The 27394-nt window shown below is 44.2% G+C and overlaps 1 protein-coding gene across 3 annotated transcripts in view; it reads left to right on the top strand.

The window, feature by feature from the left end:
• EGF (epidermal growth factor) overlaps positions 1-27394 on the top strand; it is a 298020-nt gene that overhangs the window by 57576 nt on the left and 213050 nt on the right. For all 3 annotated transcript variants that reach the window (XM_075349333.1, XM_075349340.1, XM_075349348.1), the window contains exons 2-4: positions 11326-11525; positions 23371-23552; positions 24298-24528. In XM_075349333.1, the coding sequence (XP_075205448.1) occupies positions 11326-11525; positions 23371-23552; positions 24298-24528 (613 nt within the window). The remainder of the gene's footprint in view (positions 1-11325; positions 11526-23370; positions 23553-24297; positions 24529-27394) is intronic.

Below are 27394 nucleotides of genomic sequence, written 5' to 3'. Positions count from 1 at the left end.
GCTATAATCACAAACAAAGGCTTTTGTATGAAGTATTAAATATATTTCAATAATTGTGTTCTTTATTTTTTCAGTGTGACATTTCTCATTGCACATATCTAAATTTATGGACAGCTATGGTCTGATTTCTTTGTGTGATTGGATGGGTTGTTATTGATATCTGGTAAGAAATTTATGGTAATAGCACCTTTAGAAATACATTTACTTAGAAACTTGGTAACGTGTTCAATATTTATTTCAGCCTCTGTGTCATTCCGTTACCCCTGACCACATAGAGAATAAGGATATCATGCTGGCACTTGCAGGTGCCACAGTAATGTGCACTGGTAAGGTAGAATACTTCTATGCTGCTGCAGTACTTTGAAAAGTAAGATTTGAATCAATATGTCACTGAACACAAGAACAATTTGCAAAATGTTGCCACAACCACCTGCCAAAATGTTTAGTTTTATTTCAGTTAGTTGATGCAAAAATGAATGTACCCCACATAAAAAAAAACTACTACATCTAATATTTTGTTTTGATCTCCATGATTTTTAAAAGACAGTACTATGTCTTCTAGTCATGAAATGAAAAAGCTGGTGCGACGCCCCTTTGGTAACCAGGTGTCACAAAAATAAGGTAACAATTAAGGTAACAGCCCAAGTCCAACATAACTGTGCCAGCCACTACACACACACTAGCACACCAGGACATTTACACTGGCTGTACTCGGCTGGTAGCCTCATTTAGCCAGATGACAGGGCTGGGCACTGTAGATAACAGGCAGCCACCGACTGGGAGGAAGAGACCAGACCTGGGGGAGGAGAAAGTGATCTGGGGAGTGTGGGTTGGACAGTGGGACAGTGAGAAGAGTTTAGGAGGAGGAAGTAGTAGGTTGTGTGGAGAGGAGTAGTAAGAAAGGTGTCAAGATAGACCAGAGACTCTTGAGACACATAGAAAGAAGGAAAGACACTGCAAATACCTGACTTGTAAGAACAGCCACTCAGAGGAGGAAAGTAGCTGAAGAGCGAGAGAGCAGGCCCCAAGGACAGAGGGACCCTGTGGGGTGGACATCCAAATCTCACAGTACTTTGTACGCAGGGGTGCAGATCGCCAGAACAGACACGGACTTCAAGCCCTCTGTTAACTCTACCATGCGGGTGGGTTTCCAGGACTCATCTGCCACCCTTTAATGTCCGAGGCATCAGCAGCAAAGTGGGGATCGGGACATATTCCCTTAAATAGTCCTAGCTGCCTGTGGCAGGACCCAGACACCAGGAGGACCTCCAAGTGCTCCACGCTAGGGAGGACCCACATACACAGGAGTGCACAGGTGCAGAGTGGCACCAGGTTGGTAGGCACAGCCATCAGTACACAGGCGCACCTGGAATCCAGTACATCTCAGGGTGTCAAACCAGTGAGTAAACACCATCAAACTGCTCTCCTTGCCTAGACTGCTTCATTGCCGTGCGCCTCCACATTAACCCTTCACCTACCCCTGGGGAAAAGCTCTGCTCGCGGAGGGCTCCACCATCCACGCTGCCCCCATCCATCATCCCCAGTGGGAACCTGCAGCGGCGGCCCTATCATCCCCGCGAGTGGCGTAGTTGGACTTTTATTTTTATTTTTCATTTAAAAACTGTTCGATGGTGCCCCCGGGTCCGGGACCCCTCGAGCCACGGACCACCCAGATCCGAGCAGATCGGCAGCCCCAGGGAGTGACACTGGTGAAATTCTGCAACATCTATCTTTTTTGATTCTGGAAGAACAACGTCTTTTTTTAGCCTGGATGCTGGATGAAGAGTGATGAAGAGTGATGCTCAACTTGCCTCTTCAGAATTCTCCATAGGTGTTTGATTTGTTTCAGATCAGGGCACATACTTGGTCACTAAATCACCCTGTCCTTCTCCAGAAATGCAACAGATGTGGGTTTTGGATCATTGTCATGTTGGAAATGTACATATCTACCAAGGGCATGGAGTGACGAGAGCATCTCCTCTTTCATTACAGAGCAGTAAATCTGTGAGAAATGTAGCTCCCTGACACTAGATGCACTCATGCAGCCCCACATAAGGTCAATGCCATCATCATGTTTCACTATAGGCACCACTCATTTTTCTAAATTCATTTTTTTTAAAGTGAAACATGGTGGAGGCTGTGTCCTAATAAGACAATTGAACATCACTCTCCATCCAGCATCCAGACATTAAAAGAGGTTGGTGTTGCAGATTGGAAAAATATAAATGTTGTACAATGTCATCAATGTGTTCATTCCATGCCTAGAAGACTTGATACGGTCTTTAAAACCATGGAGCCAGTACAAATTTACTAGATTTCGTAGTTTTGATGTAAGGTGTATTCATTTTGCACAAATTAATTTGAGTAAAACTGAAGATTTTGTAATGAAACTTGTATCAACTTTAGTTTCATGTTAGGATTTTAAAATATTATATGAATATTATATATTATATGAATATTATATATTATATGAGACTCAGTCTTGTAAAAAATGTGGGAATTGTTCTTGTATCACTGAGATATTGACTAATATCTTAGTTTTCAAAGACTGTGTACTCATGAATGCTAAGCACTATAAGTTACCATCTGTCTTGGCATTAAGTAACAGAAGTGCAGTTATGTGGGTCCAGATCTGATATTTCCCAGAGAGGTTCGACAAGTTTATCATATATTTGCAATTTACGTAAGCAACGTGTACATTTTTAACATATTCTCGCACTGCGCTGTTCAGTGTAAATAATCTGAAGCACTGTAGCCTTTAAATTAAGGAATACCTCCACCAGCAGCTGCAGTATTTAATCTGTGGAAAGTGGTCCTTACTGGTATTTTAACCCTCCTTGCACCAAAGACACTCTGGGAATATATCTGGCTTATGATAGAATATGGGAACGGTCAATGTGTAGGTACGAACAAGTTTCCTTCATGTATTGCAAAGTCTAAAATCTTTGGAACTGAGCTTAAAGGGAACCTGTGAGGTCCAATATGCACCCAGAACCACGAACAGTCCTGGGTACATATTGTTAATCCCTGCCTAACCATCCCTGCATACACTAGGATAGATAAAGGGATGTTTAGAAAAAGTATTTCTAATGATCTTATATGAGCACAGGGACTAGTCCCAAGGGCGTTGCTTCCCTTGCTAATCGGCACCATTAGCATGTTAATAAGCCCCTGTTTCAGTGCCAGAGGATGATTTTACTCACTTCTCCTCTGCCATCGTGTCCGACGCTGGCTTTCGGCTATGAAGCCGGGTGTATGCGTCCCGGCATGAAACTGAAGTAGTGCGCATGAACGAAACTTCGGATTCATGCGCACTGAGCCGAAATCCAGCAATCCAGAGATCATCCTCTGATGCTGCACATTAATTAGCATGCTAGCACGCTCACAGAGACTACTAGACCCCACAGGGGCTACTAGATACAGGGACGGGTAGGCAGGGATTAGCAATATACACCCTGAACTGCTCGTAGTTCTGTGTGCATATTGGACCTGATAGATTCCCTTTAAATGGGTATTCTCAAGTTTGAAAGTTATTACATATTCTTTAGATAGGGGATAACTTCCTGATAGCTGGAGGTCCAACAGCAGTCCTGAGAACTGAAGCTGTGAAGAGGACCATGTAAATGAAGTGGTGGCCAATCATGCACACTGCTGTTATATTACTTTTTATGAGAGTACTGAAGACCAACTTAGCATCAGAGTCCCAATAAGAATGAATGGAGTGGAGATGCGAATGATCAATGCCCCTCCATTCTCATAGAGCTCTTCACAGTCCCAGTGCTTGGGATCAGTGGTGACCACAGCGGTCTGACCCCAATGATTGGGATGTTATCACCTATTCTATGTATAGATAGGGGATTTTATTACTAATTCGAATATATCATTTAAAAGAAATCTGTCAGCAGGTTTTTGCTACCTCATATGAGAGCAGCATGATGTAGGGAATGAGAACCTGATTCCAACAATGTATCACTTTGATTACTGGGTGCAGCTGTTCTGACACAATCAGAATTTTTAGCTTTAGTAATGTATACAGAGCTGAGAGGGATGTCCTACTCACACCAGGCTCTCTATAGAGATTGTACATTGACAGTGAGGTATCAATCAGAGAAAGGGGCATGCTGGAGTGCTGTGTGACTTTGTTGTCTGAGCAATGATAAGGATCCTGTTGCTTAAACAAATATAGCAAATAAACAACAGTTTGTACTTTGATAAGAGAGGCATCTCTGAATTTTCTGTATAAACCCTTGCAGCATGCTGGCTTTAGCTTACATAGCAAAAACCTGATGACAGATTCTCTTTAAAAAGATATTTTTTGATAACATGATATGTATATTAGTGTGATTTTAAGAGGAGACCACTTTTCTCCCCTCTATTGAAATATTGTGTTGCAGAAATGTAGTGTCAAGGAAGTTGTAATCTACTAATGACGAAAAAGTAATATGGGCCTTAATGGGGAATTTTTCGTCTTCTGCTGACAGTCTTTTTTCCTTGTCGAAATCTTATTGGCTTTATCCTACTACCTACTGCTTCTATAATAAAGGGGGTACCACAGGTTTACCCCCAGAGAGAAACTTTAATGTTCACTCCTTGTGTCTGTGTACTTTGTTTCTCTGGTTTGTCACTCTAATACCAGAGGGAGAGAACATACTCTTTCAATTTGGAATCCACAATGGGCTGTGGGGAACTCAACAAAAATATAATTTTTGGAGCCTACTGAGTTTCTGCAGCAACACTATAATGCCAGTTGATATCTCTAGGGCATGTCATCATAAGTGGTAGGAGCTAAAAAAGTGTTGCAGCTTTTTACTTCGCCTCAGTAGATCTAGATTAATGTATATGTTTTGGATGTGCACTCAATATCTTTCTCTATAGCTATGGTATATTACATGGCCTGTTCTCTCTTTTTTTTGTTTTATTTGGACCAGCACTCCTCCCATTTGGCCTAGGTCTTTTTAATTAGTAGGAGACTGCAAGAGGGTTTCTGTTTATTTTTGCTCTCAGCTCACAGTCTGAGAACATATGATATGGAAGGTGAGATTTTTAGCTCCTTTCACTTGATGATCTTTTGTGTTGTGGCTATCGTTGCTGTGGTTTTGTGCTTGTGGGGAGGTGTGGCTTGGAGTCATGGGGAGTCAGCCTTGCAGCATGGGGGCTGTGGGGCACGAGGTCGCTTACCCTACTGTTGCACAATGGCTGCAGTGGTGGATGGTGCATGGCACCGCACCTTTAAGATCAGGGTTTCCATTAGGTTCGCTGTGACGTAACATTCGGCTTTATACAGTGGGATCAGAATGCTAAACTAAGGGGTACTTTGCACGTTGCGACATTGCTAGCATCAGCTAGCGATGCCGAGCGTGATAGTACCCGCCCCCGTCGCACTTGCGATATCTTGTGATAGCTGCTGTAGGGAACATTATCGCTACGGCAGCTTCACATGCATTTACCTGCCCTGCAACGTCGCTCTGGCCGGCGACCCGCCTCCTTTCTAAGGGGGCGGGTCGTGCGGCGTCATAGCGACATCACACAGCAGGCAGCCAATAGAAGCAGAGGGGCGGAGGTGAGCGGGACGTAAACATCCCGCCCACCTCCTTCCTTCCGCATAGCCGGTGGAGGCAGGTAAGGAGATGCTCCTCGCTCCTGCGGCTTCACACACAGCGATGTGTGTTGCCACAGGAACGAGGAACAACATCGTATCTCCTATTGGTGCGACATTATGAAAATGACCGACGCTACACAGATCACCGATTTTCGACGCTTTTGCGATCGTTTATCGGCGCATCTAGACTTTACACATTGCGACGTCGTTACCGGCGCCGGATGTGCGTCACTTTCGATTTGACTCCGACGATATCGCAGTAGTAAACGTGCAAAGTACCCCTAAGAACCTCATGTTCAGTTTTGTATATTTTTGCTTAGTTGCAAAAGATTAATGTATACCTTTTGGATATGTGGTCCATGTATTGTTCTACAGCTATGATTCAATGGTCAAATGTACATGCAAGCATTTTTCAAAGAGGCCAGTGATTGGCTGCAGTGGTCATGTTTTTAATGGGAGTCACACTCACAGTGGGAAGACACCATTTGAAACATTATGGCATATCCTCGGGATATGTTACTTGCCACAGATGAGATTGAATAAGCATCACATGCTTGAAATCAAGTTGTTTACCTACAATTTTAGAAAGGTTCCAACATATTTATCCAGTCAGTTTTTGGAGTTTTGTTGAAATTATGCCCAGTTTGCCTTTTGTTCCTCTGTTTTTTGTTTTGTCTTTTTTTTTCTAGTTTTCCAATAGGCACAAAGGATATAAACAAGTGTATGACAAAACATGTGTAATTGCATTCATTTTTTGAGAAAAATGCTTCATTTTCTGGAACAATTACAAGAGTGCCAACACTTTCGGCCATGATTGTATACACTGGAGATCAAAATTAGAGAACAATGCACACTTTCCTAAATGTTAAGGCCATTGTGTAGTCCCATGTGATTATATTGTAACATAAGTAAACTAGCAGTATTTTAAGCTTATTTCATAAATTGAATTTATTCTAAACCACATAATAAAAATGTAAATTAGATACATTAAAAAGAACATTGATCAAAATTAGAGAACACTTTCAGATACCTGCAAGTTATTGGTGTTAATCTGGCACCTGGTGCTAATTTCCTTAATTATCTGACAGACCCTATTTAACTGGCAGCCTCACTTTCCAGTTTCCACTGAGTTTGCAAAAATGGTGTGCCATTCCAAAGGGACTGAAACTCTTCGGCAGCAGGTTGTCAAGATGAAGGCCAAAGGAGTGACCCTATCAGCCATAGCAAGAGAAGTTGGTCTTTCCAAGTCTGTGATTTCGAAAATATTGCATCTTTACAACATCACAAACTCTTTCAAGTCCCCTATAAAGGCTGGTCACCAACAAAAAACAAATGCAAGAGAGAACAGGATAATGCGGAGAATCTCCATGGTTAATCTTTTCAACACTGCAGCTGGAATTGCTTGCCAGTTCACTACTGAACAAGGTAAGCGTCCGTCTCGTCATACAGTGTCACAATGTTTAAGAACATTTAGATTGAAATCCCACTCTGCAGTGACCAAACCTCTCATTACCAGAAAGAATCAAAAAGATAGACTCTGGTGAGGAGCTTGTTGTGTGGAAGAGGAGAAGTTATTTTTAGCGATGAAAGCAAGTTTAATTTATTTGGGTCTGATTGGAAATATTATGTTCGTCGACAAACTGGGGAAACACTGAACCCAAAGTGTGTTAAAAAGTCAGCGAAAGGTGGTGGAGGAAGTTTCATGGTTTGGGGAGTGTTTTCTGCAGCAGGAGTAGGACCTCTCATACAGTTACATGGCAGAGTGAATGCAAGTGTGTATCAGAACCTTCTTCAACAACACGTGGTTCCTTACTTGCATTCATCACTCAGCAATTTTCATGCAGAACAATGCCAACTGTCACACAGCAAAACGAGTAAAGCAGTTCCTTGAATCAGAAAACATTGAAACAATGAGATGGCCAGCCCCGAGTCCTGATCTAAACCCAATAGAAAACCTCTGGAAAATCCTTAGTGATAAAGTTATGGTAAATATCAGCAGTGAGAAAGGGAATAATACATAACTTTTATTAGAATTATTAAAAAAAAATTGCGTAGTGCTGCAATTTATAAATTAATTTTTTGTGCAAAAAAATGAAACAATACTCATGTCCAAGAGGACCAACAAAGATAGCGTTGGAGCCCCCCCGGTGGTGTCCGTCAATGATAGACCATAATCATCAGATGGACATTGAGGGGCTTCGACGCCAAATCAGTGTCCAAGATTCATAGACACTGTAAAGTGATGACTGCTATGAGCCGGATAAATGGGGAAATGCCGTGATTATACTCTGAATTAAATCCAAGAAACACCACTGTGATCTTGGATGGATTTTTGTTAGGTTATGGTTGGTAATTGTTGGTGTTTTACATGTATGAAAAGCTTGTTTTTTGGGGGATTTAGTAACCCCATACTGTATATTACACTGGTGAGTCCTATTGGGGGGCTTGGTTCCCACTGGAATATATCCTCCCATGACCCTAACCTGACTAATAGGATTATAGGTTGTTGCCCCATTTATCCGGCTCATAGCAGTCATCACTTTACAGTGTCTATGAATCTTGGACACTGATTTGGCGTCGAAGCCCCTCAATGTCCATCTGGTGATTATGGTCTATCATTGACGGACACCACCGGGGGGGCTCCAACGCTATCTTTGTTGGTCCTCTTGGACATGAGTATTGTTTCATTTTTTTGCACAAAAAATTAATTTATAAATTGCAGCACTACGCAATTTTTTTTTTTTTTAATAATTCTAATAAAAGTTATGTATTATTCCCTTTCTCACTGCTGATATTTATCTTAATTTTGAGAGGTAATTTGGGAACGGCTTCTCATCACCTGTTTCTATACTGCTGGTAATTGATAAAGTTATGGCCAAGAAACCCACAACAATCAAAGAACTGTGGAAGAGACTGAAAGAAGAGTGGACCAAAATCACACCAAAGCAGTGTGAGAGACTAGTGATGTCCTGTGGCCACAGATGTGGTGAAGTATTTCAAAGCAAAGGTCTGTAAACTTTCTACTGATTGGTGACTGTTGTTACTTTTAGAAAATTTAGTTACAATCTTTCTCTGTGCTACAGTCATTGTTGTTCTTTAATTATGATCATCACATTTTTGGCAAAATAAAGGTTTAATATTTGATAAACTTTGGATCTTTTGTAAACACTGTTCTAGTGGCATGGTGTACCCCTTACAAAAAAAACCTTCAAATGTTGATCAATGTAGATGACATTATTTCTGAAAAAAGCAAGTGATCATACATTGTTCTCTAATTTTGATCTCCAGTTTGTATAATGTATCCCTATGTACCAGTATAATCTGCCTGTGTAGCTGTTGCTTGCAATTATAGAGGTTGTGGGTTTAAGCCGCAGGGAGACTGATAAAAAAAGAGAAAATTACATTTTTGCAATTACCTCTTACGGCTGAAGTCCATTTCCACTTTCCTGACAGAGCCAAGTTGTACAATTCTGACCAGTGCCAATTTATGTGGTAACAACTCTGGAACGCTTCAACGGATCCCAGTGATTCTAAAAATGTTTTTTTTTCATGACACTTAGTACTTCATGCTAATGGTGCATTTAATACATAAACTTTAAGATCATGAGGATCGGTCATTTTAAAGGGAACCTGTCACCGGATGTTTATAATACTCACCTAACGGTCGGTGCGGAGCAGACTGCTCAGATGGGTGTCTCCGTTCTTCGGGTCAACGTCTCCTCATTCGGCCATCTTTGTCTTCCTTCTTCTGAAGCTAGTGTGGATGACGCGTTCTACGTCATCTACACTAGAAGACATTGAGGTCCTGCGCAAGGGTCTCAGCTCTGCTCTGTCTCATGTTCTGTGGATCCAGCGTAACCCCCTAGGTGGATCTGTTGAAGCACCCGTTGAGGCGCGAAACAGTGCTATCATCCTCTGTGCCCCCCTCACTCCCCTTTTGCCTTTTATGTATTTAGTCAAGATGAAATAAAAAAAAGCTGCACTGGAATGGTGAGTGCCATCAGCTTGCTTTTTGTAAATAACCCCCTATGTAGTTTTAGTTTGCCCAGCAGACCCGCCGACAACGAGACCTGCTCATAGGGGGACCGGTCCTACCCCAGTACCATACACATCCTGCTCTCTGACCCAGAGACCCAGTTTCCAAAGTTCTCCCAGGGGGCTAAACTTTTTATTAGCCCCTAGTGTACCTGCTGTGAAATGCATCTGATCAACCCAGCTATTTGCACTCCACCAGCACTGTTTATCTAACCTACACCTTTCTAACTCTGCAACATCTTGTCTTTCTATAAACCACTCTTATAGGCATATAAAAACACATTAGCAATAACTTAGCATTAAATGCGACACATTTGGCCACTACATGCCACCGTCCGCACTTACCATATAACCAGCCTGAAATTGAATAAAACATTCTGGTTGGGGTCTTCAGAGGGGAGTTCTTCTCACACTAACCACCCCCTTACACATTTGCAGGAAGACACTTCAAAATAAGATGTACTGCTAAATCCAATGTTGAGAAGGGTTTAAAGAGAAAATGCAATTTTTGCATTTGTTTTTTTAGTAATTTTATAGGAGCGCAAAAATCAGAATTTTTCTTCACCTCTAGAATACAGGGACATAAAAATGTTCTGCTATGTACAGATGTATCTCTATGCACCTGTATAATCTGCTTCTAGGTTCACTGTCTGCAGTACAGCTCAAGTATATCAAAATGTCTTCCTTGATGTGGGCTGTGGCTCATGGCTAGAGCGACTGCTTGCGAACATGGTGGTCATGACGTTGATTGTTGGGGAGATGAGAGAAGAAGAGAATTGTTTATGTTATTTAATTATGTAAGTGTGCAGAGAGAGTCCAGCCTTGGCCCCTAATAAGGAGTAGCTACAGTGAGATACTTGCCCCACCTCCAAAGACGGAGAAGCTAAGGAGCCAGCAAAGAGAATGAGCAAGTCTGTACAAAAGCAATAACATGCCGAGATAGCGGAACTGACCTCTTAAATTGGGAAAGTCCGCTGAGTCAGAGACGGTTGGGAGCTGTGATTCAATGAGCTCCACAGAGCACTATATTGGGCTTTCTGTAAGAATGCCCAAAAAACTGCATTCTCTTGGGAACCCTACCAGAACCCTGAAGGAGCTATTTACTTGATTAAAGCCAATGGAGTCACTGTGGACACTGCCTAGCCTCCATCATGGCACAAAAATGTGAAAAACCAGGACAAAGGCTGAAGAGCTCCCAAGTGACTTGTCAGCTTCATTCAAGTGAATGTCAACATCGGGGCTCTGTAGGGGGTTCCATTAGGAATACAATTTTTCCGGAATTCTGACAGACACCTCGATATAGTGTTCAAAGTAGAGCACTGCATTAATGTAACCTTGCCTTAAAGTGACAAATATCTCTCAATTTAACCTTTTTTGTGCCATAATCTATGTATAACATTAATATAAGAACAAAATTAGTAATGTTACAAAACCATTGACCTCTGCAGCCCTAGAAAACACTGTACAGCTTATAATCACTGCTGTGAAATGCTCACTATTATCTTTTGGGTGCAAAGTGAGGGGTGAGAAGAATTGGTGGAAATAAAGGGGTGTTCTTCCTAAAGAGTAAAGTACTTGAACTCTGGGTTGTCCTAGGTGCCTATGGCATATTTCATTATTAAAGCTATAGAGCCATGTGAGGCATATATTTAGTGAAACTCTATAATTTCTTGTCTATCTGTATTTTTCAGGTCCAACACCATTTCTGTTGATTAGTCGGGGAAACGAAATTCTCAGCGTTGACATTGATGGTACTAATCTCAAGACAATAGTGGGAAGCGCAGGACCGTCAGTATTGCTGGATTTTGACTATCAGGAACAAAGACTTTACTGGCTTGATCCTAACAGAGGTTTAATACAGAGGATACTTCTAAATAAAACTAAACGGGAGGTAATTTGCAGAACAAAAATATAATACATTTATTATTCTTGCTTATATAGCGCTAACTTAAAATGCTACATATATTATATAACTATAGTTTTTATTGAATTATATAAAGTTCAGCAGATATGAGTTAACATAAGCTCAATACAATCGTATAGTATAAAAAACGTATATCAATGCAAGAAGAAAACATGAAGGCTTATTCATAAAACTTTAGACCCTCTAGTGGCTCCTGAACTAACTCCAGATCATTGCAGGAATTGCAGACTTGAGAAGACGAATGACTAAAGGGCCTTAACCCCTTCACGACCATGGACGGATATATCTGTCATGGAGCGTGTCCCGTTAAGCCCCGCCCCCTGCCACGGGCAGGCGGCGGGGATCGGAGCACATATAAGCTGTTATCAACAGCTGACATGTGTGCCTACATGTTCCGAGTGGAATCGCATTCCACCCGGAACATTAACCCCTTACATCTCGCTGCCAAAGTCTGGCAGCGAGATGTATATGCGCGCGGCCATGTTTTTTACTTACCGCCGACCCCACCGGAAGTCACATGAGTGATCACGTGACTTTCGGGGGTTGCCATCGTAGCACAGGGTCATGTGATGACGCCTGCAGCTATGACGTTTTACTTTCGTTTTCACCCGGCCGGGAGCAGGGTGAAAACAAAAGTGACTGAATCTGCTGTTTACAGCCGTATAGCTGTGATCAGCAGATAGATAATAGCGATCGGATTGCTGATCGCTATAGCCCCCTAGGGGGACTAGTATAATAAATAAAAAAAAAGTAAAAAAAAGTTTTAAAAAATAAAAAAAAAACCTAAAAGTTCAAATCACCCCCTTTTCCCCCCCATTGAAAATTAAAGGGTTAAAAAAAAAATAATATACACATATTTGGTATCGCCGCGTTCAGAAATGCCCGATCTATCAAAGTATAAAATCAATTAATCTGATTGGTAAACGGCATAGTGGAAAAAAAATTCCAAATGCCAAAATTACGTTTTTTAGTCGCCGCAAGTTTTACGCAAAATGCAATAACAGGCGATCAAAACGTAGCATCTGCGCAAAAATGCTACCATTAGAAACGTCAGCTCGAGACGCAAAAAATAAGTCATCACTGAGCCATAGATCCGAAAAAATGAGAACGCTACGTGTTTCGGAAAATGGCGCAAAACGTGCGCCACTTTTAATGGACAAACTTTTGAATTTTTTTAACCCCTTAGATACAAGTAAACCTATACATGTTTGGTGTCTACAAACTCGCACCGACCTCAGGCATCATACCCACACATCAGTTTTACTATATAGTGAACACGGTGAATGAAACATCCCAAAAACTATTGTGCCATCACACTTTTTTTGCAGTTTTTTCCCACTTGGAATTTTTTTGCTGTTTTCCAGTACACCATATGGTAAAACTTATGGTTTCATTTAAAAGTACAACTTGTCCCGCAAAAAACAAGCCCTCATATGGCAAGATTGACGGAAAAATAAAAAAGTTACGGCTCTCGGAAGAAGGGGAGCAAAAAACAAAAATGCAAAAACGGAAAGTGCCCCGGGGCTGAAGGGGTTAATACCTCTTTCTCTTAAACAGTTAAGCTGGTGTCACACTAAGCGACAGCGACAACGACGTCGCTGTTACGTCACCATTTTCGGTGACGTAACAGCGACCTTGTAAGTCGCTGTTATGATCGCTGCTTAGCTGTCAAACAGCAGAAGCAGCGATCATAACGTCGCTGTGCTACATGTGCAGAGAGCAGGGAGCCGCGCTTAGCGCTGGCTCCTTGCTCTCCTAGGTACAGTACACATCGGGTTAATTAACCCGATGTGTGCTGCAGCTACATGTCACAGTGCAGAGAGCAGGGAGCCGCGCGCACTGCTTAGCGCTGGCTCCTTGCTCTCTTTGCTACAGTATGCATCGGGTTAATTACCCGATGCGTACTGCAGCCACATGTCACAGTGCAGGAGCCGGCACTGGCAGCAAGGGCGGAGGCTGGTAACCAGCGTAAACATCGGGTAACCAGGGAAAGGTCTTCCCTTGGTTACCCGATGTTTACGCTGGTTACAGCTTACCGCAGCTGCCAGTGCCGGCTCCTGATCGCTTCATTTCGTCGCTCTCTCGCTGTCACACACAGCGATGTGTGTGTCACAGCGGGAGAGTGACGACCAAAAAATGAAGCTGGACATTCAGCAACGACCGGCGACCTCACAGCAGGGGCCAGGTCGTTGCTGGATGTCACACACAGCGACAGCGACGGGACGTCGCTGCAACGTCACAGAAAATGGTGACGTAGCAGCGACGTCGTTGTCGTCGTCGTTATGTGTGACACCAGCTTTAGCCTTAACAAAGATATCAAACCAATAATTGACAAACAAAGACATACGACTGACACACTAGGGATAAAGAAAGGATGGGGGTGACAAAGACTGAATAAAACCTAATTATTTGATTGGGCCCAAACTTAATCCCAGGGAGCCCAGGTACATTCAAAACGATCAACTGCAGCATTCAGCAGTGCCATCAAATAATCCATTCTGCGAATATCTGAAATTCTGGTTAGTAAGTTCTAATAGGGCGGGGGATTGGACTTTTTTCAATGGAGAGCAATCATTCATCTGGCTGCTGTTAGAAGTTATAGTAACAGTTTAGCTAAATTCTTCCCCGACCCTCTCGGAGTGATTTTAAGAAGGTAGATTGCTGGATCCAGCTCCACCTCCATTAAAAAAACCCTCTTGTATCAGCCTTTTCACTAAGGCCCAAAACTCAGACAACCTGGGGCAGGTTCAAAATAGGAAAGTGTGACCAACCGACAAACCACAACGTCGGCATACACACGGGAGTTGAGGATTTAATTTATTTAGGAACTCTGGGGTGTGATACCACAACATCATGATCTTACAGTCATATGAAAAAGTTTGGGCACCCCTATTAATGTTAACCTTTTTTCTTTATAACAATTTGGGGTTTTGCAACAGCTATTTCAGTTTCATATATCTAATAACTGATGGACTCAGTAATATTTCTGGAATGAAATGAGGTTTATTGTACTAACAGAAAATGTGCAATCCGCATTTAAGCAAAATTTGACCGGTGCAAAAGTATGGGCACCTCAACATAAAAGTGACATTAATATTTTGTAGGTCCTCCTTTTGCAAAAATATCAGCCTCTAGTCTCTTCCTGTAGCTTTTAATGAGTTTTTGGATCCTGGATGAAGGTATATTTAACCATTCCTGTTTACAAAACAATTCCAGTTCAGTTAAGTTTGATGGTCGCCGAGCATGGACAGCACACTTCAAATCATCCCACAGATGTTCAATGATATGGGAGGAGGAGATAAGAGAGGAGTAGAGAAAGAGGTCTTGTGAGGAACTAAGGTTACGTGCAGTTAGGTACCTTGAGACTAGGTCACAGATGGCTTTGTATGTCATGGTTAGTGTTTTGAACTGGATTCTTTGAGCAATGGGAAACCAGTGAAGGGATTGGCAGAGTGGCGAGGCCAGGGAATACCGAGGAGAGAGGTGGATTAATCGAGCTGCAGCATTTAGAATAGATTGGAGGGGAACAAGAGTGTTGGAAGGGAGGCCACAGAGCAGGAGTTTGCAGTAGTCGATGATGAGGGCATGCACTAGTGTTTTTGCTGATTCTTGGTTAAGGAATGCACAAATCTGGGAGATATTTTTAAGTTGTAGTCAGCAGGAGGGGAAGAGTGCTTGGATGTGTGGCTTGAAGGATAGAGCAGAGTCAAGGGTTACTCCGAGGCAATGAGCTTGAGAGACAGCGGAGAATGAACAGCCATCAACTTTGATAAACAAGCTTGTTGGGGTTGTTGGAGGGATTGAGAGAAGAGGAGAAAAGATATTAATTCCGTTTTGTCCATGTTAAGCTTTAGGAATCACGCAGAGAAGAGGATGAAAGAGGAGACAGACATTGTGTGATTTTGGTTAGTAGGAAGGTAATTTCAGGTCCAGAGAGATAGATCTATGTATCATCAGCATAAAGATGATACTGAAAGCCGTGGGACTCTATGAGCTGTCCCAGGCCAAAGGTGTAAATTGAGAACAGCAGTGGTCCAAGAACTGAACCTTGGGGGACACCAACAGAATGGGGGCAAGATGAGGAAGTCATGTGAGAGTGTGAGACGCTGAAAGTTTGGTCAGGTATGAAGAGATCCAAGAAAGGGCCAAGTCTATGATGGCCAGAGATGAAAGAATCTGTAATTTTAGTAAATGGTCCACTGTGTTTAAGGCAGAGGACAGGTCCAGGAGGAGGAGGACAGGGTAGTGTTGCTTGGCCTTATCCCTAATTTCAATCTCTGGGTTCTGTCGAATCACAGCCACCAAGGGCTCAATACACATCGTGAACAAGAGAGGGGAGAGGGGACACTCCTGTCTTGTGCCATTAGAGATACTGAAACATGGAGAGGCATGAAAGGGGATCTTGACAGCAGTCGAGGGAGACTTGAAGAGTGCCCAAAGGGCTGTGAGAAAAACACCCGACACTCCAACTGCCGCCACTGTCCCAAACAAGAAGGACCGGTCAAGGCAATGGAAAGCCTTTTCTGCAACTAGGCTTAAAAGTAGGGTCGGTTTTTATTTCTATTCGAGGCATCTATCAAGTCAATCACTATTCTAGTGTTATACCCTGCCTGATGAAAAGGCACCAAACCCACCTGGTCCTTGTAAATACGTTGGGGTAACTAGTTATTTAGTCTAATAGCCAACATAGGTGTGAATATTTTCAGATCTCAGTTTAATAAGGCTATTGGTCTATAACTGGAGCAATCTAACGGTCCTTAGCCACTTAAGGGATGAGGATCAGGTAGGAGGGTAACAAAGTAGTTGGTATATGTGCTCCTTCCATAGATGAGTTGAAAAGACTTGTCATATAGGGGGTCAGCTCATCAACAAATATTTTGCAGTATAGATTTGTAAGGTCATCTGGCCTAGGAGACTGTCCAGATGACATTTTTTTCAGGGTGTCCTTGTTCTCACTCTGAATAATTGGTTTATCAAGTGCATTAACTGTCTCTGAGGGGAGGACTGTAAGTTTAAGATTAGACAAATATTTTTCCGGTATGGTATCACATCTACTTGCATTCAGAAGAAGTGTATTCTGTAGGCTATATAGTTTTTTATAATAGTTATAAAATATATTTGCTAAATTGGTAAGGTTATAATGAATTGTACCCTCCTCATCCCTAAGGGCCTGAGAGCTACAAGCTATAGTGCGTTCTTTGAGCTGGAGGACCAACCTAGGGATGGGCCTTATTGCCTTTTTCACAGTAAGATAGTGTAAAGTATACACTAGATATATATAGAGTAAAGAAGCAGTCCCTCAACCTTACCCATGGATAGTTCTTTCAATTTGTTCCTGGTCTCTATCACACTTCTCAAAACATCTACAGATGCAGAGATGGATAGTTTACTTTCCAATTTTTGGAGTTGGGAAGTGAATTTAGTACATAAGAAATTTGTTTTTTTTTTTTTATCCTAGACCCTTTCTTAATACAGTGACCAACCCATCACTGCTTTATGGGCTTCCCATAGAGTGGAGAGTGAAGTAATTGACCCTTTATTAAGTTGAAAAAACTCAGATAAATGACCGGTTAGCATTTTCCTTACATTAGGGTCCTTGACCAAAAGTTAATTCAATCTGCAATGACAGGCCTTAAGTGGGGGGTGGGATGATTTCAGGTCTAACAACAACGGAGCATGATCCAACCAGGTTATTGATCTCATGTCTGTCTTCTCAAGTAGTCTAGGGGTTAGTATATTGGCAAAAAAAATCTACCCTTGTGTGGGTGCAATGGGGGGGCAAATAAAAGGAGTAGGCTATCTCTTTGGGATGGTCGATCCTCCACAGGTTAAAAAGCGGATTGACTATAATTATCTTCCTAAACTCCAACACCGATCTGGTAGTACCTGCTGGAGGAGTAGTACCTTCCCCCAACAAATATCTGTCAAACTTTTTTCAGAAGGGAACATTAAAATCCCCACCTAGTAGTAAAGCCGTTAGCAGGAGTTTCTGGAGTAGGGGAAATATCCTGCGCAAAAAGCAGATCTGGCCTGAATTTGGTGCATAAATGTTGCTCAAAATTATAGGTTTGCCTCTCAAGTCAGCCTCTAATAAATCTTACCCCCAGATCGATATGTGATTTATTCACTTGTATTGGGCAGTGTGAGGAAATTAGAATTGTGTAAATATTGAGAAATGAGACAGAGGAAAAGTATTGAACACAAGAACGAGAGGTGCAAAAAGCCATGGAAAGTCACAACACCAGCTGAAATGTATCAGTAATTAGAAACCAATCCTGCCACTTAACATCCTGCGAAAAACTGCTGATTTGGCACATGGCAGAGCTTGGAAAGGAAAAAGCACTAGTTGTTTTATAATTGCAGACTTTCCCACCATCAGGGTGGCATCATCCCTGTGCCCCCCGTACCGTCAGTTGTTTGACATTGGTTAATTGCGTTAATTCTTCCCCATCAGACTGTTCTGTAATTATATGGAAACTAGAAGGTGGCCCGATTCTACGCATCGGGTATTCTAGAATTTACGTATTGTGTAGTTCATGTATGATTTTTGTTATAGATATAGATATATATATATATATATATATATATATATATATATATAGATGTTGTTGTGTGTAGTTACCAAGTGTTTGTGTAGGGCGCTGTACATGTTCTGGGTGTTGTCTGGGTGTGGCGGGGGGTGAGAGCGGTGTTGTATGTGTGTTGCGTTGTTTGTGGAGCGCTGTGTGTCTGTCGCGTTGTGTGTGTGTGTGTTGCGCGGTTTGTGTGGGTGTGGTGTGTTTTGGGGGGAGGTATGTTTTGTGCAATGTGTGTGTTGTGCAGTATGTGCGTATATTTATGTATGCCGCGGTGTTTGTGTGTTGGGTGTTGTGTGTGTGCAGCGTTGTCTGTGTGTGTGGGTGTCTGTGTATGGCAGTGTTTGTGGTTCCCTGTGTGTGTGTGTGTGTGTTGGGGGGAGGTGTGTACCTCCCATCGTGCTCCATCCCCCATGCTGCGCACCCCCCATCATGCCCCATCCCCTATGCTGCGCATTCCCCATCGTGCTCCATCCCCCATGCTGCGCACCCCCTATCGTGCTCCATCCCCCATGCTGCGCACTCCCCATCGTGCTCCATCCTCCATGCTGCGCACTCCCCATCGTGCTCCATCCTCCATGCTGCGCACTCCCCATCATGCTCCATCCCCCATGCTGCGCACGCCCCATCGTGCTACATCCCCCATGCTGCGCACCCCCCATCGTGCTACATCCCCCATGCTGCGCACTCCCCATCGTGCTACATCCCCCATGCTGCGCACTCCCCATTGTGCTACATCCCCCATGCTGCGCACCCCCCATCGTGCTACATCCCCCATCGTGCTACATCCCCCATCGTGCTACATCCCCCATGCTGCGCACTCCCCATCGTGCTACATCCCCCATGCTGCGCACCCGCCATCGTGCTCTATCCGCCATGCTGCGCACTCCCCATCATGCTACATCCCCCATGCTGCGCACTCCCCATCGTGCTACATCCCCCATGCTGCGCACTCCCCATCGTGCTACATCCCCCATGCTGCGCACTCCCCATCGTGCTACATCCCCCATGCTGCGCACCCCCCATCGTGCTACATCCCCCATCGTGCTACATCCCCCATCGTGCTACATCCCCCATGCTGCGCACTCCCCATTGTGCTACATCCCCCATGCTGCGCACCCGCCATCGTGCTCCATCCGCCATGCTGCGCACTCCCCATCGTGCTACATCCCCCATGCTGCGCACTCCCCATCACGCTACATCCCCCATGCTGCGCACCTCCCCATCGTGCTACATCCCCCATGCTGCGCACTCCCCATCGTGCTACATCCCCCATGCTGCGCACTCCCCATCGTGCTACATCCCCCATGCTGCACACTCCCCATCGTGCTACATCCCCCATGCTGTGCACCCCCCATCGTGCTACATCCCCCATGCTATAATAGTTCTCCTATTATACTCAGAGAGGAGTATAATAGGAGGACTGTAATAGGAGGAGTAGTCCTGGGGGGAGAGGAGTATAATGCCGGCTCCCTGCACATGTGTACCGGGAGCCGGTGTACACTGGTAACTATGATACACATCGGGTAACTAAGGGACCTTAGTTACCCGATGTGTTTAATGGTTACCAGCATTCACGGGCTCCGTCAAGATCCCAGCATCGCAAGGTTATGTCTGGCGCTGCTGGGATTGTGACGGAGCCGGTGTACACTGGTAACTATGATACACATCGGGTAACCAAGGGACCTTAGTTACCCGATGTGTATAATGGTTACCAGCGTTCACGGGCTCCGTCAAGATCCCAGCATCGCAAGGTTATGTCTGGCGCTACTGGGATCGTGACGGAGCCGGTGTAGAAGCAAGCGATATCCCAGGATGTTGTGAGTGTGTGGATGTGATGTGTGAGGTGTGCGTGAGAGTGAGTGTGATCTAATGTGTGTGTGTGTACTCACCTGGGAGTCGGAGCTCCGTGTCAGTTGGGCCAGAGCAAGCATGCATTGCGTGAGGGGGGCAGAGCCTGCAGAGAGCCGGGGCGAGAGGCCAATCCGTGTGGGGGGGCGGGGCCATGGCGAGCCCAGCGGCCAATCAGCTTTGTGTCACCGTAAGGACACAATTTTGGAGCATGACAGACAGACAGACAGACAGACAGACAGAATAAGGCAATTATATATATAGACTAGAAGGTGGCCCGATTCTACGCATCGGGTATTCTAGAATTTACGTATTGTGTAGTTCATGTATGATTTTTGTTATAGATATATATATATATATAGATGTTGTTGTGTGTAGTTACCAAGTGTTTGTGTAGGGCGCTGTACATGTTCTGGGTGTTGTCTGGGTGTGGCGGGGGGTGAGAGCGGTGTTGTATGTGTGTTGCGTTGTTTGTGGAGCGCTGTGTGTCTGTCGCGTTGTGTGTGTGTGTGTTGCGCGGTTTGTGTGGGTGTGGTGTGTTTTGGGGGGAGGTATGTTTTGTGCAATGTGTGTGTTGTGCGGTATGTGCGTATATTTATGTATGCCGCGGTGTTTGTGTGTTGGGTGTTGTGTGTGTGCAGCGTTGTCTGTGTGTGTGGGTGTCTGTGTATGGCGGTGTTTGTGGTTCCCTGTGTGTGTGTGTGTGTGTGTGTGTTGGGGGGAGGTGTGCACCTCCCATCGTGCTCCATCCCCCATGCTGCGCACCCCCCATCATGCCCCATCCCCTATGCTGCGCATTCCCCATCGTGCTCCATCGCCCATGCTGCGCACCCCCCATCGTGCTCCATCCCCCATGCTGCGCACCCCCCATCGTGCTCCATCCCCCATGCTGCGCACTCCCCATCGTGCTCCATCCTCCATGCTGCGCACTCCCCATCATGCTCCATCCCCCATGCTGCGCACCCCCATCGTGCTACATCCCCCATGCTGCGCACCCCCCATCGTGCTACATCCCCCATGCTGCGCACTCCCCATCGTGCTACATCCCCCATGCTGCGCACCCCCCATCGTGCTACATCCCCCATCGTGCTACATCCCCCATCGTGCTACATCCCCCATGCTGCGCACTCCCCATCGTGCTCCATCCCCCATGCCGCGCACCCCCCATCGTGCTACATCCCCCATGCTGCGCACCCCCCATCGTGCCCCCATGCTGCGCACTCCCCATCGTGCTACATCCCCCATACTGCGCACTCCCCATCATGCTACATCCCCCATGCTGCGCACCCCCCATCGTGCTACATCCCCCATCGTGCTACATCCCCCATCGTGCTACATCCCCCATGCTGCGCACTCCCCATCGTGTTACATCCCCCATGCTGCGCACCCGCCATCGTGCTCCATCCGCCATGTTGCGCACTCCCCATCGTGCTACATCCCCCATGCTGCGCACTCCCCATCGTGCTACATCCCCCATGCTGCGCACCTCCCCATCGTGCTACATCCCCCATGCTGCGCACTCCCCATCATGCTACATCCCTCATGCTGCGCACTCCACATCGTGCTACATCCCCCATGCTGCACACTCCCCATCGTGCTACATCCCCCATGCTGCGCACTCCCCATCGTGCTACATCCCCCATTCTGCGCACTCCGCATCGTGCTACATCCCCCATGCTGCGCACTCCCCATCGTGCTACATCCCCCATGCTGCGCACCTCCCCATCGTGCTACATCCCCCATGCTGCGCACCCCATCGTGCTACATCCCCCATGCTGCGCACCCCCCATCGTGCTACATCCCCCATGCTATAATAGTTCTCCTATTATACTCAGAGAGGAGTATAATAGGAGGACTGTAATAGGAGGAGTAGTCCTGGGGGGAGAGGAGTATAATGCCGGCTCCCTGCACATGTGTACTGGGAGCCGGTGTACACTGGTAACTATGATACACATCGGGTAACTAAGGGACCTTAGTTACCCGATGTGTATAATGGTTACCAGCGTTCACGGGCTCCGTCAAGATCCCAGCATCGCAATGTTATGTCTGGCGCTGCTGGGATCGTGACGGAGCCGGTGTAGAAGCAAGCGATATCCCAGGATGTTGTGAGTGTGTGGATGTGATGTGTGAGGTGTGTGTGAGAGTGAGTGGGATCTGATGTGTGTGTGTGTACTCACCTGGGAGTCGGAGCTCCGTGTCAGTTGGGCCAGAGCGAGCGTGCATTGCGTGAGGGGGGCGGGGCCTGCAGAGAGCCGGGGCGAGAGGCCAATCCGTGTGGGGGGGCGGGGGCCATGGCGAGCCCAGCGGCCAATCAGCTTTGTGTCACCGTAAGGACACAATTTTGGAGCATGACAGACAAACAGACAGACAGACAGAATAAGGCAATTATATATATAGATATTTCAAATGAATATAAACACGTGGTCAAATTTGTTGGTACCCCTCGTTTAATGAAAGTAAAACCCACAATAGTCACAGAAATAACTTGAATCTGACAAAAGTAATAAATAAAAAATCTATGAAAATGAACAAATGAGAGCCAAACATTGCTTTTCAGCTTCCACAGAATTTAAAAAAAAATAAAACTCAGGAAATAGGCCTGGACAGAAATGATGATACCTTATCTTAATATTTTGTTTCACAACCTTTTGAGGCAATCACTGCAAGCAAACGATGCCTGTAACTGTCAATGAGAGTTCTGCACCTCTCAACAGGTATTTTGGCCAATCCTCAAGAGCAACCTGCTCCAGTTGTCTCCCATCTGAAGGTTGCCTTTTCCAGACGGCATTTTTCAGCTCTTTCCAAAGCTGCTCAATAGGTTTTAGGTCAGGGCTCATAGAAGGCCACTTAAGAAAGGCCAAGAGGAAAACATTGGACTATGCTGGAGTGTTTTTAGCTGTGTGTTTTGGGTCATTATCCTGTTACAAGACCCTGACCTGTGACTGAGACCAAGCTTTCTGACACTGGGGAGCACATTTCTCTCTAGAATCCCTTGATATTCTTGAGATTTCATTGTACCCTTACAGATTCAAGACACCCTGTGCCAGATGCATCAATGCAGCCCCATAACAGAGCCTCCTCCATGTTTCACAGTAGGGACAGTGTTCTTTTACTGATATGCTTCCTTTTTCCATCTGTGAACCTAGAGCTGATGTGCCTTGCCAAAAAGTTCTAGAGAGAAATGTGCTGCCCAGTGTCAGAAAGCTTGGTCTCAGTCGCAGGTAACGGATAATGTCAGGAAAAATAGTATATATAACTAGAAGTTCAAGTACATATAACAACCTTTCTTTTGTTGAGGTGTTAAATAATCTGTTTTATGATTTAATAATAGATGTTGTGTTTCTAATATTTCACCTTCCGATAACACCAATGTTTTTGTATTTCAGAGAATGCGTGCTGTAATACAAGGGGCAACAAGATTCACAGTAGATTGGAAAAAAAAGAATATTTATTGGTCTAACCAGCACAAAGGAACGATAGAGTGGACTGATATGAGTGGAAAGAAATCTAGAACCCTTTTGAGAGGTTTAGTTCATCCCACCTTCATTTCTGTTGATCCAGTGGAGGGGTATATGCAACTTTAGAATTTAACTTTAATTATTTTATATTAAATATAAAAAAAAGATTTACATATTACTTTTAAATGATTCATCTTGGCTGTTTCTGTCAGTCACAGATTTTGGATAGAGTGGCAATGCACATGCTCCATTTAACTCTTCCCTAGCCGTGCTGCTGAGGAAGAACAATGGACTTGGATCCATATGTTCTAGTTACTCAATGGGCCTAGCAATGAAACCTTTATTACCTATCATATCAGGTTATAATAGATGCGGTAAGAAAATCCCTGTAGGCTGGAATGTAAACTATTCCTATAGTGCTAATACCATTACAAGTGGTATAAAATTGTGTTTTGAAATGTGTTTTTACTGATCTCCTTTTTTTTTTCTTATTTTAAGTCTAAAATTACACTTATGATCAAAACAGTAACCTATAATACCTTATCACCAGAAAAGGAACAACAATAAATACTAAAATATACTGTATGTGTGACTTTATAAATATATTTCCATAATAAAATATACATTTTATTTTTATGAAACTGAACCATTAGTACATTTTGTTTTTGTTAAAAGACAACAGTGTACAATGTGTTCTTTTGTCGAATTTCTACTGCTAAATAGTGGCCATTTATATTGCAAGAAATGAGAAAATGTTACAAAACGGCAAAACATTCTTATTGTTAGTTTATATTTAGATCTTTGACATTGCGCTTAGATAAATACTTCTCACTGTAATGTGTTTCTGATTTGCAGGTTGCTCTTCTGGACATCCGTTAGTTTATTGTCAGTGATTCAGAAATGTCATCTGAATTCGAGTACCATAGTATCTGTATCTGAGATGAGAGGGGATATTCAAGCTCTTGCACTGGACACAGATGCTAAGAAAATATATTGGATCTTATCTAATCTAGAAGGTGGTCAATCAAGCATCGGTGTTTGCACTTACCATGGGGATTTTGTAACAGTGATCAAGGAAATAGCCCAGTAAGTTATACATATAAATATGCTTTATGTACATGATGGGTGTTTTATCATCATTAAACATCTCTATTCTACCAACACCAATGTTGGGAACTATGCCGATATGCTTTTCCTATGAAATTAGCCGGTATTCTGATTTTCCTGCTGGTCCTGATGCACGTTTGTTTTTTTCTAAGCAGGGGCGTACATAGAAATTTTAAGGCCTCATAGCAGTCCTTATTGGGTACCCTGCCTCCCAAAAAATAAAAATATTTGGCTGGGTCACAGAAAAGCATATCTCACAACTTTGCAGCCGTTACAAAGTAATTTTCCTTTGAAATCAGCTTTGAAATCAGGAATTTGGGAAATCAGGGCTAATATCGTAATACTTGTATATTGTAAGGCCTAAAACACACTTCCGCAAAAAAAACGTCCGTATGACACAGTCAGTTTTTCGGGTCCGTGTTCCATTTTTTTGGGGCGTTTCTCCGGTACGTATGGCATCCGTGTGATGGTGTATGCGAGCCGTGTGTATGTGTAAAATGTCCGTGTTTGTGTCTAAAATGCCCGTGTATGTGTACGTAGAATGTCCGTGTGGAATGTCCGTTTGTGTGTTGCACAATGTCGTTGATACATGTCGGCTGACAGCAGACAGAGTTGCGCGATGAGAATGAACTCGGGTGAACTTCACCTGACTTCATTGTCATGCCACGGATCTGTCTGTGTGCCGCGTACTGATTAGCGGTCACCTGTGAAGGATTCACCAGTGACCGCTAATCCCCCGAGTGACTGAAGTGAGCAGCCCTCTCTCATACTTACCGCTCCCCGATCACCAGCGCGGCGAGGAACAGCTGTGCAGAGAATACGCGGCAACAATTACTTTGAATATGCCGGCCGCTCATTAATCAATCTTGTATTCCCTGCTTTCTCCACACACAGACGCCTGTGATTGGTTGCAGTCAGACATGCCCCCCACGCTGAGTGACAGGTGTCTCACTGCACCCAATCACAGCAGCCGGTGGGCGTGTCTATACTGTGCAGTAAAAGAAATAAATAAATAATTAAAAAAAAACGGCGTACGGTCCCCCCCCAATTTTAATACCAGCCAGATAAAGCCATACGGCTGAAGGCTGATATTCTCAGGATGGGGAGCCCCACGTTATGGGGAGCCCCCCAGCCTAACAATATCAGTCAGCAGCCGCCCAGAATTGCCGCATGCATTATATGCGACAGTTCTGGGACTGTACCCGGCTCTTCCCGATTTGCCCTGGTGCGTTGGCAAATCGGGGTAATGAGGAGTTATTGGCAGCCCATAGCTGCCAATAAGTCCTAGATTAATCATGTCAGGCGTCTCCCCGAGATACCTTCCATGATTAATCTGTAAATTACAGTAAATAAACACACACACCCGAACAATCCTTTATTAGAAAAAAAAACACGGGCTTATTAAATTGGTGAACAAGGCAATTTGTTAGTGTTTTTTTTTCTAATAAAGGATTGTTCGGGTGTGTGTGTTTATTTACTGTAATTTACAGATTAATTATGGAAGGTATCTCGGGGAGACGCCTGACATGATTAATCTAGGACTTATTGGCAGCTATGGGCTGCCAATAACTCCTTATTACCCCGATTTGCCAACGCACCAGGCAAATCGGGAAGAGCCGAGTACAGTCCCAGAACTGTTGCATATAATGTATACTGCAATTCTGGGCGGCTGCTGACTGATATTGTTAGGCTGGGGGTCTCCCCATAATGTGGGGCTCCCCATCCTGAGAATACCAGCCTTCAGCCGTATGGCTTTATCTGGCTGGTATTAAAATTGGGTGGGACCGCACACCGTTTTTTTTAATTATTTATTTATTTCTTTTACTGCACAGTATAGACACGCCCACTGGCTGCTGTGATTGGGTGCAGTGAGACACCTGTCACTCAGCGTGGGGGGCGTGTCTGACTGCAACCAATCACAGGCGTCTGTGGGTGGAGAAAGCAGGGAATACGAGATTGATTAATGAGCGGCCGGCATATTCAAAGTAATTGTTGCCGCGTATTCTCTACACAGCTGTTCCTCGCCGCGCTGGTGATCGGGGAGCGGTATGAGCCGGGGGAAGAAAAAAAACGAGCGCCAATGTAAGTATGAGTGAGAACAGGAGAAAAAAGGTAAGTATACTGAATTTAATTTAAAAAAAACAAAAGAAAAGATCGCTAGTGTAAAAACGCACACGCACGAAACGTGCTGAACACGGACATACTCCGTGTGCGGTATGTGCAGGCACGGACCCATAGACTAAAGCGGGTCCGTGCCTGCGTGCTGCCGGCCAAAAACGGACATGTCGTCCGTGTAGAAAAGCGCACACACGTACTTACCACACGGTCACATGTTCCGTGTGATTTTACGTGTGTGTACCATCTACCATTGAATAACATGGGTCTCCGTGTGTACGTGTCTCCGGTACGTGCAAATACGTACCGCACACATACAAATTAAACGGATGTGTGTTGCGGCTCTAAGTAAAATAAATTAGAATATTACAGACATTTAAATATTTTTTTTAAATGGCTGTACAACCCATTTAATCATTTTTATAGTTTGTAAAAACAGACTATCTAATATTTTGAAATTCAAATTCAACAATGTTTTCCCAAAAATTTGATTCACAGAGTGCATCAATTTACCATGAATCGCAATTCTGCAAAGCCTCGGAAAGATGTGTAACATACTAACATTCTGAACTCACCTAGGACTATATCCAACTCCTTTCAAGCTCTTTAACACCTCCAAAGCCCTAGTAATGTCAAAGTGACCTCACCATAAAATTGGGTGGTAACCTGGTAGCACCCAACACCCATTTAATAACAAAGCACACTGACAGACTTGTCATGCTTTTTCAAA

The sequence above is a fragment of the Anomaloglossus baeobatrachus genome, chromosome 1 (assembly GCF_048569485.1).
Source record: "Anomaloglossus baeobatrachus isolate aAnoBae1 chromosome 1, aAnoBae1.hap1, whole genome shotgun sequence".
Lineage (NCBI taxonomy): Eukaryota > Metazoa > Chordata > Amphibia > Anura > Aromobatidae > Anomaloglossus > Anomaloglossus baeobatrachus.
Note: the sequence above shows the minus strand (reverse complement) of the source record. Positions and strands in the feature narration are given on the sequence as shown.